Consider the following 20,392-nt stretch of genomic DNA (forward strand, 5'->3'; position numbering starts at 1 on the left):
TTGAACGTGACCCTCATTCCGCCCCCCTCCTTCTCACGCACGAGGTGCTAAACTTTGTTGTGCAGCAAGCACTCCACGAAAGAGAGGCCAGGTTGGTATTTGATAAGGTGTTGTCAGAGGCATGTTACATAGTTCCAAAACGGAAAGAAAAAGCTTATAGTATTGTTATTCTTAGAATCTTCCTTCCCCCCTACTATCTTTATTTCTTTTATGCCAAAGCTAGCACTCAGTTCTCAATTCGTTCTAGAATTAAAAAAAACACACACACAACTTTCCATATACTTATAAATATTCAGTCTTTAAACCTAATTTGCTATACTTAGTTCACATGCCTTCAAGCATTTGTCTTCCAATTTCCACTGAATAAATGCGTACTAATGAGAACTAGAGCAAGCTGCTGAGGCAAAGCTGGGTGACTTGGGTCTGGCCTGCCACCAGCTTGTGATAGGCGGGCAAATTGAGTTAAAATGAAAAGTCTTGTCAGCTGAAATTCAACATGGTAGCCAAACAGCAAGCTGTCAATCATTCTGGGCAAAACAAGGGGCTGCAGGTAATAAAAGGTCATTGTGATCATTAGTGCACTTGGCTTTCATGTGCGCGTTAATTTTAATTAAACATGATCTCTATCTGCAAATGTTTTATAAAACTTATTGTGCATAATGGATTGTTAATTTACACTAACATTTAGCAGGTAATAGGACCCTCCACTTATTAAATGCATTGTAGAAAAATGGCTATCAAGAATGTAAATATTTGGGGGATAATTTACACCAGGCACTGTAAGATGCCCACAATGGCAATGGTGATTAAGATAAGGCTACCCTCATTTTACGTACTGAGCTTTACTGACCAGTACATACAAGGAAATTCGTTTACCGAAATTCCCACAAGCAGCTTGCAAGTCAGAGCCTGCACGGCCTTCTTCACCTGGCTGGGGAAGGTTTGTTTATCTTTAGGATATAAAAATATTCTGATTCAGTATCCGCTGCAGGCAAAAAGCTGGGGACTGCGTTGCGCTAAGATGCTTTACGTACAATGTCAGTGTGAAGAAAAAGGGCAAATGAAAGAAATGGTGGTAGAAAAAAAGGCATATTCCCTTTCCCTTTTGCCCTCAGATCTCAATTCTAGCTGTAATAATTGACAGATGATTCTCATTTGCAGATTTAAAGTGAGGAAGCAGCGTTGGACCATCAATAATGCATGTTACAATGCAAACACAAATAAGCACATCCAAGTTTCTGCCTCACACTTAAGCCACGTCTGTGTATGTGGAATGAATGCACGGTGACATGGCCAGGCTGTTAATTTGGGTCATCTTAATGATTGGTGCAGACTGTTATACCATCTGATTAGCCATGGTGATCAGTGGATAGCAGCGATGACTGGAGTGAAATGAACAGCCAGGCCCTGCCACAGTCTACTTGGGTGATCTTAGGAAGAAGGTAGGTGAGAAAGGGAGGGGGACGTGGAGGAAGTGTGCTCTAGAGGGAGTGAGGAAATGGAGGGAGGGTCCAGATATGTCAGTGATTTTATTCAACTACCTTCAAGACAGATGAGAAGGTAGATCTGAAATTGTAATAATCAGATCATTCAAAGTGAAAGAACTAATTTTGGGCTCAACAACTGTATATTTTAAGTACAGTTAGAAATAAATCGGAATTGGTAGAAATGAATGCCTACTTTCACTATGCTTTGCAGACATACCCTTTGGTTTACTGCTAAAATATAGACATGTAAAGTCAACATTCATATATTCAGTAAACATTTACCCAGGGCCTACTCAGCAAGGCACTGGGCTGCTGCTGCTGGTGTGAAATGGTAGCTGACATCCATAGAAAAGAGAGAACACAGCGTGTGGATTTGGCCTTCAAGGCTCCTGCAGTTTAGGTAGTTCACCGTTAGAAAGTACATATAAACAGAAATGCTTCCGAAGATCCTAGTGAAGATATTGTACAATTTCTGATTGGCTATCTCCAATGATGGCATTCAGAAAGTCCATTTTATTAACAAAGGTGTTTTTTTTTTTTAAACTGGGCTGAAATTGTCATTTCTTTCATTCCTCCCCTTTAGAAAACCCAAAGGCCAAAAAAATCCCTCTATATAAAAGGCTTATATGCTAAGTGTCTGACTGTTGAACTGGTAGCTGCCTGGTCCCCGTAGGCCAGGTCGAGGGACCCCACCAGTGCATGAATCTATGCACCAGGCCTCTAGTAAAAAATAAAGATCCAAATTCCTCTTCCACATAACAGCCCTTTAAAAATATTTAAGGAGCACTATCATGCCATTTTGAAGTTGTAAGTCAGAGAAGATAATGGCTTTCAGTTTTTTGACATTCTGGATGAATTCAATTAATAAATGTACCACTAAAATGTGGTGAAACTGGGTGTGCTACTTCCATTGGAAAAGTAGAGAGGAACTGCTTTCTCTGCCCTAGATACCATATTTGCATTAATGCTTTTGTTGGAAGCAAATGAACAACATATTTTTGAATATCACCACTGACTTGTTTTAAGCTTCCTGATATCCCAGAGGTTATCAGTGCTGGCTGTCCATTAGAATCACCTGAGATGGTATAATAATAATAATAATAATAATAATAATGCTCCATCCTAGATCAATGCAATCAGAACCACTGCATTCACAAACACTTTACATTTGTGCTTTTAAACCTTGATTGCTTATTAGAATCAAGAACTTGCACCCAGGCCCCTGACATCAGAACTCTGTGGGTGGGACTGGGTTTGAGTATTTTTGAAGCTTCCCAGATGATCCCAATGAGGAATCCAGGCTGAGAACCAGGGCTTTAAACCCTTTTCTGCTCAGCCACACATTTCCTCATCCTATCCTTACGCAGTTGATTTTCAGACCTAAATACAATAATCTGCATTCTCATTAAATTTCCCTTTCAATCCTTTCAACTCCCGCTTCCAGCATTCATTAGATTATCTAACCCTCTTAGCTTTGTGCTGAGCTGGAAATGTGATAAACATCCAAATCAGTATATTTTACTTTTTAACCAATGTTTCCTTATATTATGTATAAAATTTTCTGTGCCGCACCAGCATGGCCAAGGGTGAACCTGAGTGGGGGCGGTGAAGGATTGAGAAAAGACAGACAAGAGAATGAAAGCTGGGTCGTGGTGGGACAGTGTCCTCTCTGATGGAGAGCTAGCGACAGTGCCACGGACTACAAGCCGTGTCTTTATTTTATAGCCAGATGCCACGAGGCAAAGTAAGGGCGTGGTCAAGATGTTTACAACATTCTTGTGGGTTTTGATCCTACTCAATTACATGCACCTGAACTCTATCAAGCCCACATCACTCAGGCACGTGGGGCCACGTGTTCGGACCATAGGTTCAAGCTTACAACTCTAGCTGTTGGCTATAATTGTGCTTGGGAGGGCTTTGCCCTCCAAGCTGGGATTACACGTGGCAATGAGTGGACTGTGCCTTCTCATTAGTCCGAGGTTTGAACCTGTCCAAACACTGTGGCCGCTCTCCACAAATTTCACTACCTTATGTACCCTTTTATGGAAGATGCCTCTCCCCCCAGCTCCAGTTAGAAGTTTCTAATATGAAGCAGAATTGATACTGCTTGTGCATCCCCACTGGAAGAGAGGATTTTGTAAACTTTCCTACTGTTGTCTAAATCATGTACCATTTTAATTTCTCAAATACAATTATTTTATAACATTAAATAAGTTTTTTCAATATAGTACCCAAAATTGTGCCAAATATACCACACTAACATGTTAATAATGAGGGAAACCATGTGTCAGGGATATATGAGAACTCTATTATCTTTGTAACTTTTCTGTAAATCTAAAACTATTCTAAAATGCAAAGTTTATTTTTATTTAAAAAAAAAACTCCATAAAATTCTGATGTGAACCTCTAGCCCCAACTTCACACTCAAACTCAATTATATTTGAGAATTAGTGATACATATCAGACAAAAACTAGGTCTCTGGTACGTCTCTAGAGCATTTTTCCAGGAAGTGACAGTGTTTATAGGTTAGCACTGAAGTTAGGCCTGGCATCAATTTTTGGCTCCTCCACTATCCAGTTGTATGATTTGGGGTGGTGGCTCACTAATCTTTCTGAACCTTGTTACCCAAGAATTAAAGATAACTCTTGAGGATTAAATAAGCTAATTACATAAAGCAGTTAATACAGTGCCTGCTACATAGTAAAATAATGATTAATACCGTCGTTCCTAATGTCTCATCCTGAAATGAAAAATAAAGTTAACTCTATCATCACCTTGCCCACACTTTCAGATCTTGTCCATGTGAATAGCATGGCTGGCTTTGTTGAAGCATGATACAAAGACCTCCTCTTCCTTCTCAGTTCGGACAATGAAAAGGACTCCAGTGATTTCTGTGTCAGACAGGTCTGAGGGGAAAGGCTGGGTGTGGACAGAGAACCCAAGTTAAAGTCCTGCCTCTTTCCTTTACCTCCATGACCTGAGGGAAGTCATTTAGCACCCTGAGAATTTTATCATCTGTATAAATAATGGCAAAATAATAGTTGCCCCAGTCCCCCAAGTATCTTGGTGAAGATCACATGAAACAACGTAAGTCCATTAAGTTGCTTTGAAATATTGAAATCATCAATAGATTTAATATGGACTATGCCTAACAATCACTATTATTTGTTAGTAATCTTTATTTTTTCCAACTAATCGTTTCTTCCTGTCCCCTCCCAACTACTCAGAAAAAAATGGGCTTAGAAATGTCTTATAGAATTTTACTGAAGATCACAGCAAGCTTATAATTCTAGAGTTACTATAATACACAATCTCCTCTTTTAAAAGAGTATTAAAATTTTGCCGAGCCCTAGTTTTACAGCACTTCCTTTTATTCCAATATTCCTCACTTGGACCACATTTGCAGTTTTTCTGATTTTCAAGATATCTCATTAAACAAAATTGGGTGCCTGCAATTCATCTGAGCAGTTCAGGAGTTATAATCCACTTTGCCTTACGTTCTTACTTAAGAGTTCAGTTGCTCTTTTCATGTGTGCTAAGCAGGAGGTGCCCTTCTGTGGGGTAAGGTAGACTTGAATTTGATACCAGCTTGGCTCACAGATACTTGAAAATAAATAAAACAATATAAACACTGTAGGGATGACATCAAGGTTAAATAGCATCTTGGTGATAACAACAGATAATGTTCACTGAACCCATACTTTTTATTAAGTTATTTATATACATTATTTCGGTAAACCTTGAAGAAGTGGGACTCAAGATTATTTGCTATCCATTAATCAAAATGTCAATTTTGAGACTTCCACTCCTTGCATTATCTCTTACTTTTCTCTTAGAGTTTTTCAAACTTTTATTTTATCAGCAACTCTTTCTATTTAGATTTAGGCTCCCCCAAGTAACCCCACTACAGTTACTAAATTATTTTAAATTTACATTTAAATTTAATGGTAGAGATCTTTGCTAAATTTACATAACATTTTAGTGAGATCATAATAAGCAGAATTCCTCTAATAAGTATATAAATATATAAAAATATAAAGTTATATTTTTCTTTAAGAGAAAGGTAGAATGGTTTTAAAGAAATATTTTCAAGAGCATTGGATACAAGCATAAATCCATTACAACCATTGACAACAGACGATTGCTTTGAGCTTGATATTTAAAAACCTAATCTATGTTACACATTTTAACTTTTGCTGACATTAGGTGTATATTGATGTCAGCAGAAATTTGATACGTTTGAGGCCTACAGGATTGGCCAGAAATGTCAGTAAGATATGCACAATAATTTGCATCACCTGTACCCCATTGGGCACTGTCTTCTTGTCCGCTCTAGAGAAATCATTTTTGTTTAGGAACAAGATACCCTTTTCTATGGCATTTTAACTTTCCTTTTCAATCTTGCTGTTTAATAAATGTATGCTGATATGCAATATCTCTGTAAAAATAATCTCCTGTCTCTCTCCTGTACTAATAACAAAATTGTCTTGGTTTAAAAAAACAACAACACACAACAGCATTCATTTCATCCTTGTGATTTTGTTTTTTACAATAAAAATTCACGATATCTCTTTAAAAAGAAATTGTAATACTTTCAACAATAAAACTTTTTAAAAATATATACATTTTATTGATTTTTTACAGAGAGGAAGGGATAGGGTTAGAGATCCAGAAACATCAGTGAGAGAGAGACATCAATCAGCTGCCTCCAACACACTCCCTACTGGGTATGTGCCCACAAACAAAGTACATGCCCTTGACCAGAAATGAACCTAGGACCCTTGAGTCTGCAGGCCGACGCTCTATCCACTGAGCAAAACTAGTTAGGGCAATAAAATTTTTTAAAAAGAGAAATTGTACTTAGAATACATAGAACTCTTTCCTTAAGGAAATAATAATAAGAAGCACATACACTCACACCATGCAGTACATTGCAAATACTTAATTCTATAAATTTTGTCTATTGTACATATAGTTCAAGCTCTTCTAATATACAGAAATACAGTTGAGCTATGACTAGATGCAGAGATTATCTATTGTGTTACTGAGTCATAGAAAAGTTTGCTCTACTCTGCATAAAACAGTCTATCTCATGAAAGTAAAAACACACCCTATTTTCTACAAGATTAAATTCTCATAATGAATGTTACCTGATCTCTGCTGGTAACCGAGGTTGTGGAAAACAGAGGTCCACTTTCCAGATGACGGAAGGCATGCCTTTAATCAGGTGGATCCTCACTCATGTGAGATTGTTATTCATTTGGTGAAGGTCCATGAGCTGTAAATTTGAGTCCTCCAAGGATGAAAAATCTCTAGTGCTAGCTATGGACTTGAATGGACCCAAATTGTAACTCTGGAACCTGCCATTTCTTTTGGTCAAATACATTTAAACTTTCCTCTTTTGATATTATACTTTTAAAATGATCCTTTCTTTCAATAATGAGAAGCTGAATAAAAAGAGTTGATGAATTTCAACTAAATTTTTATGAGTAATAACTATATGAATACAAACACCTATTCCTTGAAGTTTATTTGGTTTACTTTTCATATACATAATCTGATTCATAAAATGCAACTGAATATGTGGGAAATGCAACCTTGACCTTCATAGAACCACAGATCTTCTATTCATAATATACTGTGTATCCATGTGAAGGCAACTGTCCAGAACTGTACACAAATTTTGTGCATTTCTTCCCCATTAATTCTCAAAAGAAAAATAAAATAACATTTGAATTTTAATAATATGGGATTATTTTCTTTCACAAAGAAAATTCACAATAACTTTGATAATATATGCTCCAAACAGTAAACTGTAAGGTGACGTATTTTTCCTAATTGACTGAACAAGCTAGCCAACTGTCAATACAAGGTCAGCTTCTGGCTATTGCCTCTGATGGGCTTTATCCTAACCAGTGGGAACCAACTGTCAGCCAAGACCTGAAGGGCCTTTACATGCACAAGATCCCACCAAAAAATCTGGAACATATTTAGAAGATAAAAAATTGAGGCCAACATGGGTTAAAATACTTGCCTACATTGTCAAATGAGTGAAGCAACAGAGAAATATAAAGACTTACTCCTCCATTTGTCCAGAGGGACTATTATATAGTAAATGATACCATAGGATGAAATATCAATACAGAAGGGACAGAGGATAACTCATCGATATGGAATTTAACTTTGGGAATTAAAGTTCATCACATATGCCCTAACCGGTTTGGCTCAGTGGATAGAGCGTTGGCCTGCGGACTCAAGGGTCCCAGGTTCGATTCCGGTCAAGGGCATGTACCTTGGTTTCAGGCACATCCCCAGTAGGGAGTGTGCAGGAGGCAGCTGATTGATGTTTCTCTCTCATCGATGTTTCTAACTCTCTATCCCTCTCCCTTCCTCTCTGTAATAAATCAATAAAATATATTTTAAAAAATAAAGTTCATCACATAATCACAGTGGTCTTATCAAAACTAGCAAAGTAGAATGCAATCCACTGTCGTCAAAAGTTCACGTCACTGGTACACAGGTATATGTAGAAACAGAAAAACACCTTAGTCACTCCTGACCTCAGATGTATTTAACACAGAGACCATGCATATCTCATGAGTCAGTGAATGTTTTATAAAATATTGACATTTCACATTAAGTAATTTGTAGTTTTTTCTTTTCCTTTGCTCTCTCCCTTCCTTTTTTCTTCTCTTTTTCACCCCCAAGTGTGTTTAAATCATGAACTTTCAGTGGAAATCATTTGTACTACATTTTTGAGAATCATGTACTCCAAGCTATATAAAATATCCTAATTGCTGCATGAAAATATAGACATCATTTTAGGGTAGAATAAATATGTTTTGTACATAAGTTGCATTCCTGAAATACCTTCTTTTTTCAAGCTCCAAATACCTTTCTTGACAAGATAGAGCAGCAGTGTTTGGAAAGCATTAGCATGTCAACAGATGCTCAGAATCAAATGACTTAATAGGCAGAAACTATTTTTTTTTCCAAATAATTGCAAAGCTTTGGTCTAGCCTTTTGCATACCTTGCATAGTTAATTACCTAGGCCTTAATGTTTACATGCAATGAGAGTATCTACAACTATAAACTACATAATTTATAATTGATGTAAATGGGTGTTATTATGTCAATTAGACAGCTGTGTCCTCCACCTCTTGGTAAACAGCTTTGAGTGATAAACTGAGTTAGCAGAGAAGTAACCTTCTTTTCTTCATAACAGATAAAAATAAATTACCTAGGTAGACCAGGCTGTCCAATTGTTCTCTGGTGATGTGGATGGAAAATCCAGACCCTTGCTTTTGACCTGTTGACTGCAGCAAATGGTCAATTTCGTCACGCAGCACTGCCATAGCTTCTGGGTGCCGTAGAAGGTAATAGATCGTCCAGAACATAGTTGGAATAGTGTTTGCCACAGAGGCCCAGAGAAAGCCTAAATGATGTGCTGGGAGAAAATAAGTGAAAAGGAAGATTAATAGCGTTTATTACACTGATTAGATTTGCAGTGTGCTAATTAAAAGATGTTAGGACACAGACCCAGCCAAGGATCAGTGCATGCTAATGAGGACCAATAGGCTTCTGAAGTCTAATTTTCTGCTTAATGAGAATAGTTTAAAATGTAATGTGTGTGGGGGGTGGGGGAGGGGAGATGGGGGAATGAGATAAGAGGAGTAAATGCAGCTTAGCTATACTCTTTCTCATTATCACCATTAAGTATCTTGTTTTACCACCTCAGCAAAAAAAAAAAAAAAAAAAAAAAATCAATTATCACAGAGGGTTGTTTCAGAGTAAAACATTTTATCATTAGCCAATTAGAGCGAGCATAAAATTTTTCAAGGTCGCCATTTTGTCTTTTTATTTCAAAGGTCTATTGTAAATTATTCCATTTTAGACAAGTAATCATTCAGAAGTTTCTTACCTCCTATTTCAAAGTCCTTGAACATATAGTATTTCTCCAGGATATCTTGCCTCATTTGAACAACTTCTGACCATCCTTGTATATTAGCCAAGTTTTCTGATGTCAAGTGTTTTATGAGTTTCTTTTGAATAGACTTGACATTTCCGAGAAGCTCAATGGGTATATCTGATAGTAAATATATGAATTTGGCATCAAATTTAAAAAAATCATCTTTAAGTTCAGTAATAAATTCTTTCTTATCACCAGCAACAGATTTTCCATATATGGTTGCAAATGTGGTCTCAAATATCACTGAGCTGCAGAATGTCAACAGGTATGCCATGTCCCAATTTGTGGTTTTAAATAGTTTGGGTTCAAAAACTTGTTGTAGGTTCTGTGTCATGTTCTCCATGAGCAGGTCCAAAGATTTCCCTTGTAAATGTTTATAGCAGTCATGAAGCTCGTCGTTCAGGTCATCATCGGTCATCAACTTTTGGATGGAAAATACTTTCTTTAATATATTCTTACTAAACATTCGAAAGCTTAATTTCTGATTTTTCATCACTGATTGGTACTGGTAAGGGTCCAGAATAAATGTTATGTACTTTCCTAAAAGAAATGAGAATATGAGCTCATTTGTTAGCAAAGTAAACAATCCCCCACTCCAAAATTTGACAATATTTTAATGAAAATTAGATCTTAGTAACTAACATCTAGGAATGTGCAAAGTTTAATAAAAATCCATTTCATTCAAAGGTCCACTACATGTTTCCTTTTAAAATGGAAGATAATGGGAAAAACTCTAAAAGCTTGAAGTTAAATATTCTGAAGTCTTAACGAATTAATAAAACATAGTATAAGCCCTGGCCAGGTAGCTCAGTTGGTTAGAGCACTGCCCCCATACTATCAAGGTTACAGGTTTGATCCCTTGTCAGGGCACATACAAGAATCAACCAACGAATGCATAGATGGGTGGAACAACAAATTAATATTTCTCTCCTTCTCTCTCTCTCCCCTTCCTTTCTCTCTGTAAAAATCAATTAAAAATGTTTAAGGTAGTGTACTCATCAAATTTTTATTTTAACTAAGTACCCAAATATTTAAATTATCCTTTAAATATACTCAGAATCCCTTGACTTAAACATTTCTCATATTTTCTCTCCAATAACATAAACAAATAACAAAAATATCAAATTGGTAAGATGACATTCTACTATTGATTTTTTTATTTATACTTCATCAAGAGCTTTTTCATAGTTGGTATCATCTTAGCTTTGGCTGGATAAAATAATTTTTAAAAATATATATTTTATTGATTTTTTACAGAGAGCAAGGGAGAGGGAGAGAGAGTTAGAAACATCGATGAGAGACAAACATCAATCAGCTGCCTCCTGCACACCCCCTACTGGGGATGTGCCTTCAACCAAGGTACATACCCTTGACAGGAATCAAACCCGGGACCCTTGAGTCCGCAGGCCGACGCTCTATCCATTGAGCCAAACTGGTCAGGGCTAGATACAATAATTTTAACTCAAATAAATGAAGATGTGGTATGAAGTAGGTACTCATAGATGAATTCCTAATTCAACACTAACAACAAAATCACAAAAGGCCAGTATTTTCATTTGTATAGATGAGAAAATGGTGGCTCACAAAGATTTAGTAAATGTCCAATGTCACATACTGAAACAGAATGTCAAATTAGAATTCATTCATTCATTCATTTATATTTATTCAACTTATATTGAAATCCAGACATTTGGTTGGATCTTGTTCCTCTTGAGGTATAAAAATGTAAAGTAAACATTGTATTATGTGAATGGATAGTGATATAGCAGATGTGTGAGGCAGAAAGTAGAATCTACTTCAGTCTGCTTTCAGAAGTTATTAGAAATGGTTGAGGTGGCAACATTTGGTCTTTTCATACATTAGTGTTGTCCAACCTTACTAATTAAAAGATTTAAGGTTCTGGTCAAATATATAATTTCTTCCTGATTCTGATTCATGAAGCTTGGAGTACCTAATACTGTTTTAAGACTCCTTGTAATTATATGTAATATGCAGATAGTATTAAATAATAGCATTTAATAAGTTTTTTTCTTCCCAAGAACACACTTGAAGTTTAGATGCTCCTATATACTTTGATACCTATTTATTGTCTTCTAGAAAAACAATAAATAATTAGACCTTGAAGAATGGAGGATCATCTACACTTTCCTCTTAAACTTATCATTCTTCTATGTGTGTGCTAGTATGTTTTGTAGCTTTCTGAGATAAATGAATTCTCACTTACTATTTATGGTAACTCCAACAGCATCACAGAACTTAAATTTAATTTGGTAAAGATTTAGGATAAAGTTTTGGATAATTTTCAATCTAATCATGGTAAAAAGCTTGGGGGCAGAGAGGGGGAGAAGAGGGCAATGGAGAAAAAAAGGGACATATGTAATACTTTCAGCAATAAAGATATATATAAAATAATCATTTATATCAATGTTCAATGTATGATCTAGAGTGCATTTTAAAAAAGATAAATGTTTTCTCTTTGTTTTATAATTTTATAGCATCATTCAAGATTTTGATATACATGGAGATACATGCACTATTATTTTTTTCTAAAAATGAATCATATGACTTAAATTTTATTCACTCTATTTCCTCTTGATTTACTTAATAAGGAGGGGCCAATATAAGAATGAGAGCAAGCTAGAAATGACTACTTATTCTTGTCAGTTCCCAAAACTACATCTACAAAATCCACTCAATTGTTTTTCCTGCTGGGGACAGGAAAAAGGACTCAACTGGATTTGGGCATATTTTATTATACCTGCCTTATACCATAGCAGCTTAATTAAATAAAATTGCCAGCATCTGCCTGATGAGTAATTGAAAAAAATCAATTCTCTTATTTTGCAAAAGACATAATTTCAGGCAAAGCTATGTATTTTCACAGGTGGTGATTCATACTTTTCTCCTTTCACTAAATGAAATAAGTTTACTAAATATCTTTAGGGATATTTTAAATTTGTCACTAAAGTTCAGAGAATGTATGAAAGATTCAGTTTGTGATACACATAATTATCAGAGTATATTTTGAATTTTTTCTATAAATTTTCCACAATCATCAAAATCTAAGTAGAAAGACAAAACTCTATTCAGCTATGAGAGCATGAGCTACTGGCTGCTGGCCTACTGAAGTACAGGCTGTATGCCGGGTAGAATTTTTGAGTATAATTCATTACAAACACATAATAATCCTCTCTCCTTTTTCTTTCTCTATCTCTCTTTGGGGGTGAGGAGATGGGGAGAAACTGTAACATTAATTTTAAATAAAATGAATAAAGGCTAAATGTGTAAAAGCATTCTTGGTTAGCACTCGATTATTATTTTTTTAAATAAGCAGTTGTTGCATATAGTCTCTCTGATGTAAAAATCATCACTGATCAGCTTAAAGCAATTTGTAGATAAAATTCTCACTGTTTTCAAGGCTCTTTACATTCTAGGGTCTGTATTTTCTCTTTCTCATTCTTATTTTAATTTTCTTCCATATCAAGGCATTGTGTTTTATCTATCTCTCTGAGTAAGATGTGGATTTCTTTAAAAGTGGATGTTTTGATTTTCTGGATGTTACTCTTCAAGTGGGTTTGGAAGTACTAGTAACCCTGGAGATGTTAGCTAGCTTTCCAACTTATAATCTTCAGTATAAACAATTTAAGCTAAGTTTTCCAAAATTAATATTAATTTAAACCATCTGTCCACCATCTGCTAATGTGAGATGCAAAACCAGAGTTTCTTTGTAATCTTTAATCAGACAGTTAGGAAAACACATATACATTCATAAAATAAATTTAAATTTCTTAACAAAGGGAACCTGAAAAGTTATACGGAAGGCCATGGATTCTTGGAGCAAAATTAACTTTCCCTCTAGTGTAATTTTATGTAAATGAATACCAAGTGTCCACAAGCAAGATGCCTAGTTCACAAAGATCACAAGGTAGAAACAATATCTTTTTCCATGTTTTTCAAAAAGAGAAGAATGGTGTCTAAAATATCAATGTCAAAATGAGGCTCACTTTTACAATATATATCATATACATATGATACATATACACTTATACATATGATATATATATATATATATATATATATATATATATATATATTTGAAATAGGGTAAAAAATTTGAATTTTTCTTTACTGATAATTTCATTATCTTCCCTTTTAGGAGCTGCCTGGGCCTCAAGGTATCAACTCCAGCATTCCCATATAACCTGTGCATGATCCTTTCCTAACTCAACAGTTTTTTCACTTCCTTCAAATTTAGTTCTTTCAGGAAGATGAAACTACATGATGCAAAGTATGTCAGCAAATGCCAAAAAACAAGTAAGGTCACTCACACTAATATCTTATATACACAGGAAGTTTGACATCTGGATCATCATAAATTGAGTTTTGATGTTTTATTTCAGATATTTGGTGCTTTACAGAGACACATCCATGGGAATTCAGGACAATTATTTAACTATTTGAAATAGAAATGCTCAGTCAACAAATCTGACCTTAAAATCTGAATTTTAAAGAAGTTTTCCATAATTACAAGCTTTTAATTTCCATGTTTAGCTTGTTCTTCAATAGATTTTTAAAAAAATCTCAAGTTGAAAATATTAGTTGGAGGAGTGGAATAGAAACCAACTTTTTATTGTATGAGGCTGACCACATTACATACTCCCCCTCTTATTAGAGAGATTTCACTAGCTGTTGACAATGACGTACAGGGCTGCTTCTCGGGGGTGACATCTAGGGAAAATGATTCTGCTGCACCACCACACAAAACCAATTAGAGAATTACTTTCTGCGACAGGCCACAAATTTACGTGGTTTCTCATGAAAAGATGTACCTTTTAATTTCTTTATTAAGATGACATCCATGTCCCTTGAGACTTTTTGGGATGACAATCATTTGCTCATCATACAAGAACATTACTCACTGAAATCACATTATGGGACAACTGTGGAAGACTGCTCCTCATTTCACATTTTCCAAATGAGCTATTTGGCAAACTGATTATTAAAATCATATACATTAATAGGATATCTTGGCAGGAATTTATTCAAACCCTAGTAAGAAGGCAAAGAGAAATAGCAGTACATATTCAACTATGGTTGTCTACTGTTGAGTTAAAAAAACATAACCACGGTCAAATTATTTAGATGGTAGAAATTCAGCAAGCTTCTCAGTATCTAAAACTAAGATACCAAGTGTCGGCAGAAATCGGTTGCTTTGTGAAAAGTGAATACAATTATTCAAATCTGCCACAAGTTTCTGCTTAATTATCTAAGGTTATTTCTGTATAATTCACTTAAAAAAGAAAAGTAAAAATTTCAATGATGTGTTGTATCTACTCATTAGAACATACAGTTGAATTTTTTTTTTTTGAAGTGAAGAATACAGTTTTGTATTATGAAGCCAAAAGCTCACTTAGAGTTAGAAGAACCAGCTATGGCCTTCAATTGTATTCTGGTAAGTATTCCATCAGCTCTGAGGTATTAGAAATTCTCATCAATTATTTATTGTGAATCAATCCATGTTGAGCTCTGGATTAAAAGTTGGCAATGAAGAAGCTAGAGAATAATGACAGGAAATAGACAACTGAAATGGCTATACATTCACAATTTATTAAATGCTATGGGAGAAGTGACATGGGAGTAACTGGAGATTGGGGTAGAAGCATCAACATAACATGGAAAGGGGCAATGGCCAGTGAGGGCTTTGGGGAGGAAGAGATATGTGACTATGGCCTCAGAGGATGAGTCCATGGCAGCCATCTTTTGAGGATGCCTCACAAAGAGAAGAACGGCATTCTGGCGGAACAAACAGCAAAGAGGCACCAAAGGGCATGGTGTATGAAGAGGAAATCTCAAACCACTTGGTGCTTTGCTGGTACATTAAGCACAAGGCAAGCAGTGGCAAGAGATGCGGCTGGAGAGGTAGGTGGACCCCAGACTTTGGGAACCCTTGCAAGGATTATGTTTACATATTATAATTTCTCTTTTTCTAAGATGCATGATTTTTTTTTCCACTTCAATTTTTCTGAAATCAGAGTGCATACAATTACTTTTGGAAGAGACTCGCCAGCTGCCGGGTAAAGGAGGCAGTTGTGATGAAATGGATACTGCCGGCTCGCTTGTGTGAGAACTCAACCATGCTGACAATTTCATCCAGTTGGACCATTTTTCCTCCCAATTACATTGAAATGGTAGCGATGAAGTGAAGTTGCTCTATGTACAAAAGGTTGCTTCTGATACTCAGCTAAGTAATTACAGTAAGAAGAAATGACCTAAATAGAACATACAATATCGGTAATTCTTGAAAAATCTGGATGTTAAAAAGAAAAAGAAAAAAGAAATGAAAAGTAACTAGACAGAGAACATAGGAGAAGCTTAATTAAGCATGGTTATAAGCTAAGGATAAGGACCTAAGAGAGAAAAAAATGAAGACACATGTATGAGAGGAATAAATAATGAAATGCCAGCCCAGAGAAAGCAGGAAGTAAGGGTCACGAAGACAAGGGCCTGGACTGTCTTGAACATCCTTTGAAACTGGAGAAAAGGTGTTAAGAACAACTGAGAGACATGGTATGTTTAGTAGGCATGTGGAGATCTGAGTGAGGTCATACCTGATGTGTTCCATTCCCTTAGGAAGGAGAGTGAACTGTGTACCAGAGCCCAGTGAGAGACAGGGAGCTGGAACACACCTGCCTTCTCACTAGCACACCCAGCCCGAAGTCAGAGGGCAAAGGAGTGTGGAGAATTTAGACTGTAGAGCTCAGCCTTCTGGAGCATGGACAGGACAGACAGAAGTCCGCAGACGGAATAGCTAGCCCAGGTGATAAGCTGATGTGGAAGACTGTGCAAAGATGGCCACAATAAATTCCTGCTAACTCTCTACATGTGCTCTTTTGCAATGTGACTGCCACTCAGCCGAGGGAGCGGTGGAGTCTAATTCCCTACCTATGAGTCTGGGCTGACCTGTGACTTGATCTGACTGATGGAATGTGGTGGAAGTGAGGTTTTGCAACATCAAGAGGCCTTGCAACATTTCCTCGTACCCTCTTGAGACACTAGCTGACATGTAGTAAGGATGTCTGCTTGAGGATGAAACAGCATGTGGACAAAGAGGTCCAGGCAGGCACGTAAATAAAGCCAGCATGGACCACCTAGCCCCAATCAAGCAGCCACGACTCAAGCCACACAAGTGACTCCAGCAAGGTTGCTGTACGGCATTAAATCTGCGGGGAGTTTGTTATGCAGCAATAGATAGCGATGCATCTGTTCTGCAGGGGCCTTGAAGGAGGATTAACTAAGAATATTCTAGCTTCTCTTCTTAGCCCTATGAGGTTGGGGTATGTAGTGACCTTGATGTGTTTTTTGGTCTCTTGTTTTGTAAATACTTTATTAAAGTAGAAGGATAATGAACCTTCTCAAGTTAAAAATACATTCTAGATCAGTGGTTGCTAGGGGGTCAGGGAGGGGAAGAGGAATGAATAAGTGAAATATGGGGAAATTTCAGGGCAGTGAAAACTATTCTGTGTGATACTGTAATGGCGGATACATGACATTATGCATTTGTCAAAACTCAAAGGACTTGTACATCACAAAGAGTGAACCCTAATGTAAACCAGGGATGTTTTTTTTTAAAAAAATATTTTTATTGATTTTTTACAGAGAGGAAGAGAGAGGGATAGAGAGCCAGAAACATCGATGAGAGAGAAACATCGATCAGCTGCCTCCTGCACACCCCCTACAGGGGATGTGCCTGCAACCAAGGTACATGCCCTTGACCGGAATCGAACCTGAGACCTTTCAGTCCGCAGGCCGACGCTCTATCCACTGAGCCAAACCGGTTTCGGCTAAACCAGGGATGTTAATAATGTATCAACACTGGCTCATCAGCTATAAGAAATGCTGATATAAAATGTTAATAATATTGGGATGGGGTTGGGGGCGGGCTACAAAGGGTCAATGGGGGAAAAAGGGGACATATATAATACTTGCAACAATAAAGATTTTTTTAAAAGAAAAAGTTTGATATCTTAAAAAATAAAGTGGAATTATATTGTAAAAAATATGTTAATAATAGGGGAAACTATGATGGGGGGAAACAAGGGATATGAAAACTCTCAGTACTATCTGATCAATTTCCTGTAAACCTAAAACTGGTCTACAAAATAAAGTCCATTAATATATTGTAGCTTTTTAAAAAATATATTTTTATTGTTGATAATATTACAGATATTTCTCAATCCCCCCATTTTCCCCCCCTCCCAGCCCCTACCCACCCACCCAGGCCTTCACTACCCTATTGCCTGTATCCATAGGCTATGCACATACATTGTAGCTTTTTAAAAACAATACTTAAAACCAGGCCAAACCAAACTATAATGACAGGTGATGGCAGGCAAGTGGGGTTCCCTAGGTACCCTCAGGAGTGTTCTATAATTTGTTTTTTAATGTGAGGATTACTATACTCAAGAACATAGTTTCCTTTTGTATTAGCTCTACAAATAAAACAATACTGTACATAATTTGCCTAGAGAAAAATATAAGGACATTAAAGAACAAGGGAGAATTTATGATATATGAAGTGCTGTTTACCTCCAAGGAGAAGAGTGAACGTGTCACCATGTTGATTTTGAAGAGTTCTCATGAAACCGATGGGATCTTTTTGTAATTTCAGGGCCAATCCAAAGTAAGGAAGCCAGCCTTTTAGCAATGGAGGCTCACCAGGTCTCCTGTAAGAAAAAAAAAAGGAAGTTAAATTAAATCCTTCTTATTTTAATACATGTGTGTTATCAATGCAGTCTAGAAGTGGACTGAATGAGTTGGACAGCTTCTTCCCATTTTTTTAATTTAATGATTCCTATATAATCATAGAAATATACTTATTGAGGCTCTAGTTTGTGTGGCTCTAGGGCAGACTGTTCAATTCCAAGCTTTTCGTAAGCAACTTTTTCAAGAAATTGTGTGTGTAAGGCCCAAATGGCTGGCCGAAACAGGTACATATAGTCCACATCTTGTTCCATGAGCTCTTGCTGAGCCTGCGCGGTAGATGTCAGGTATTTTAGTAATCAAAGTAAAGCTCTTTATTATTAGATCTCGATTACACTGGAATTAGGTAATTACAAAAGGTGAAATTAATAATCTCAAATGTTTTATGCTGTGAAGAACAATAAAAGCCTGAACATCACTCCCACAAAGTATATTCTGTTATATTCTTTTATGAACATTTTTATTTAAACGACAGTGAATGGAAATATTTAAATTTTATAAGAGAACTTTTTAAAACATTAAGTATGTTCAATGAAACATTGAAATACTTGACTTACAATTCTAGCAAAACTGGAATTCAAAATTTCTTCCTAGTCATTTATTTGGGGAACTCAATCTGATTTAAAGTAAAAATAAAAATATTCAAAGCCATTTTATCCTAAAAGAGATTAAAATAGATATTCAAGAAAACATGGGTGATTCTCTGCTCCATCTGTGAAGTGACATACTACATGAAGTGCAACCCATTTTGATTAATCACAAGATATTACTAGCTCAGATCTAATCAAAGATCAAGATTATGATCATATGCAACATGGACTTTTATGTCACTAGATTAACCCTATCAGAACCTCTTATCTTCCCACAATCCAAGATAGTAGAATTAAACTTAAAAAAACAAACATCAGGTCTTTTGGGGGGAAACTATACTAAAAAATAAAAAAATTAAAAAAAATCCAGAGTGTGATAGAAATCAAGGAACTAGGTTTTCTGTTTTTAGAAGACAATTTACCTCTACAAAAATGTACAAAATGTATGCTGCTATTTAAGTACACATACTTAGAAATAGGAAGATAGGAAACATTGCATAGAAATGAATCTTATTCTTCACCCCTTTCCTCATTGTTTTCTGGAATGCAACCTCTAGCAATGGAGACTTGTTTTTTTTGAGACATATAAAAATGTACCAAGAAAATATAATAGCAGCTACTTTTATATCCTAAGATTTATCAAGAAGAACTTGCACATATGATTGTAGAGCAGGATCCCCAAGCTGGCAACTGCCACGGCATACAGGCTGTCAATAATGACCCTTTCAAAATTAGCAGGTGAACTGGTTCACAAAATTTCCTTTCACTATATTAACTCTCTCCCTTGGCCTACTTTTACTCTGTCTTGTTTAATATTGTGGGAATGTTGCATTGGGACAAATATTTTCGAAGGCTTTTTGTCATATCCTAATGTAATGCAACTAATTTCATCCTCTATGTTCTTTTGTTCAGTCAAAAGCTATATTCTGCATGGGGTTCCCACTGGGGGAAAGGATGGAGCTCAGAGATCCAGAGGGTTAGTAATTTAATGTCCAGGGTCAGGGAAACACATTAGGAGGCCATTTTATTGCTACAAAGATGAGAGGGTCATCATTCCTTACAGCTGTGTTTATTTTGGCAGCAATAGCTTAAAACTATTAAACACCATGTCACAACTTTGCATATTTTCTGGAAAAAATATAGTGCCTGTTCAACTTATGACCCATTGAAGACAGATAACAGAAATCTGTCTTCATCAGTATATTCATAAAAAAAATATTTAGGGGAGAAAGCTATCACCGTAACGATCCAGAAAGTCCCACTTGCACCTGGCACACTACAAATACCGCGATTTATCTCTCCCATGCTCTGAGACTTTGAAAATGAAATACCCACTGCCCACTACAGAGTTGAGGGGAGAGGATACCTAATGCTTTTTGGGAAATATCAAGTTCTGAAGCTTGAAATGGGTAGATCCGGAAGCAATGATGGGTAACAAAAACAACAAACAAAAAACAAATGACATGGTCCATACCCCCTCTTAATCCCACCCAAACAATATATACTCTCTCATATATCCTCTTTACTCTTTAAGAGACTATGAGGACACACCTCAGAAAGTATACAAATGACAGCTTACAAAGG

The 20,392-nt window shown here is 36.3% G+C and overlaps 1 protein-coding gene across 1 annotated transcript in view; it reads right to left on the minus strand.

Moving 5' to 3' along the window:
- CYP7B1 (cytochrome P450 family 7 subfamily B member 1) overlaps positions 1-20,392 on the minus strand; it is a 160,344-nt gene that overhangs the window by 8,759 nt on the left and 131,193 nt on the right. Inside the window, exons 2-4 of the mRNA XM_079795993.1 lie at positions 18,045-18,181; positions 9,411-9,998; positions 8,730-8,936 (exon numbers count right to left, since the gene is read on the minus strand). Of these exons, the coding sequence (XP_079652119.1) occupies positions 8,730-8,936; positions 9,411-9,998; positions 18,045-18,181 (932 nt within the window). The remainder of the gene's footprint in view (positions 1-8,729; positions 8,937-9,410; positions 9,999-18,044; positions 18,182-20,392) is intronic.

Source organism: Cnephaeus nilssonii (assembly GCF_951640355.1).
Source record: "Cnephaeus nilssonii genome assembly, chromosome: 18".
NCBI classification, from domain to species: Eukaryota; Metazoa; Chordata; class Mammalia; order Chiroptera; family Vespertilionidae; genus Cnephaeus; species Cnephaeus nilssonii.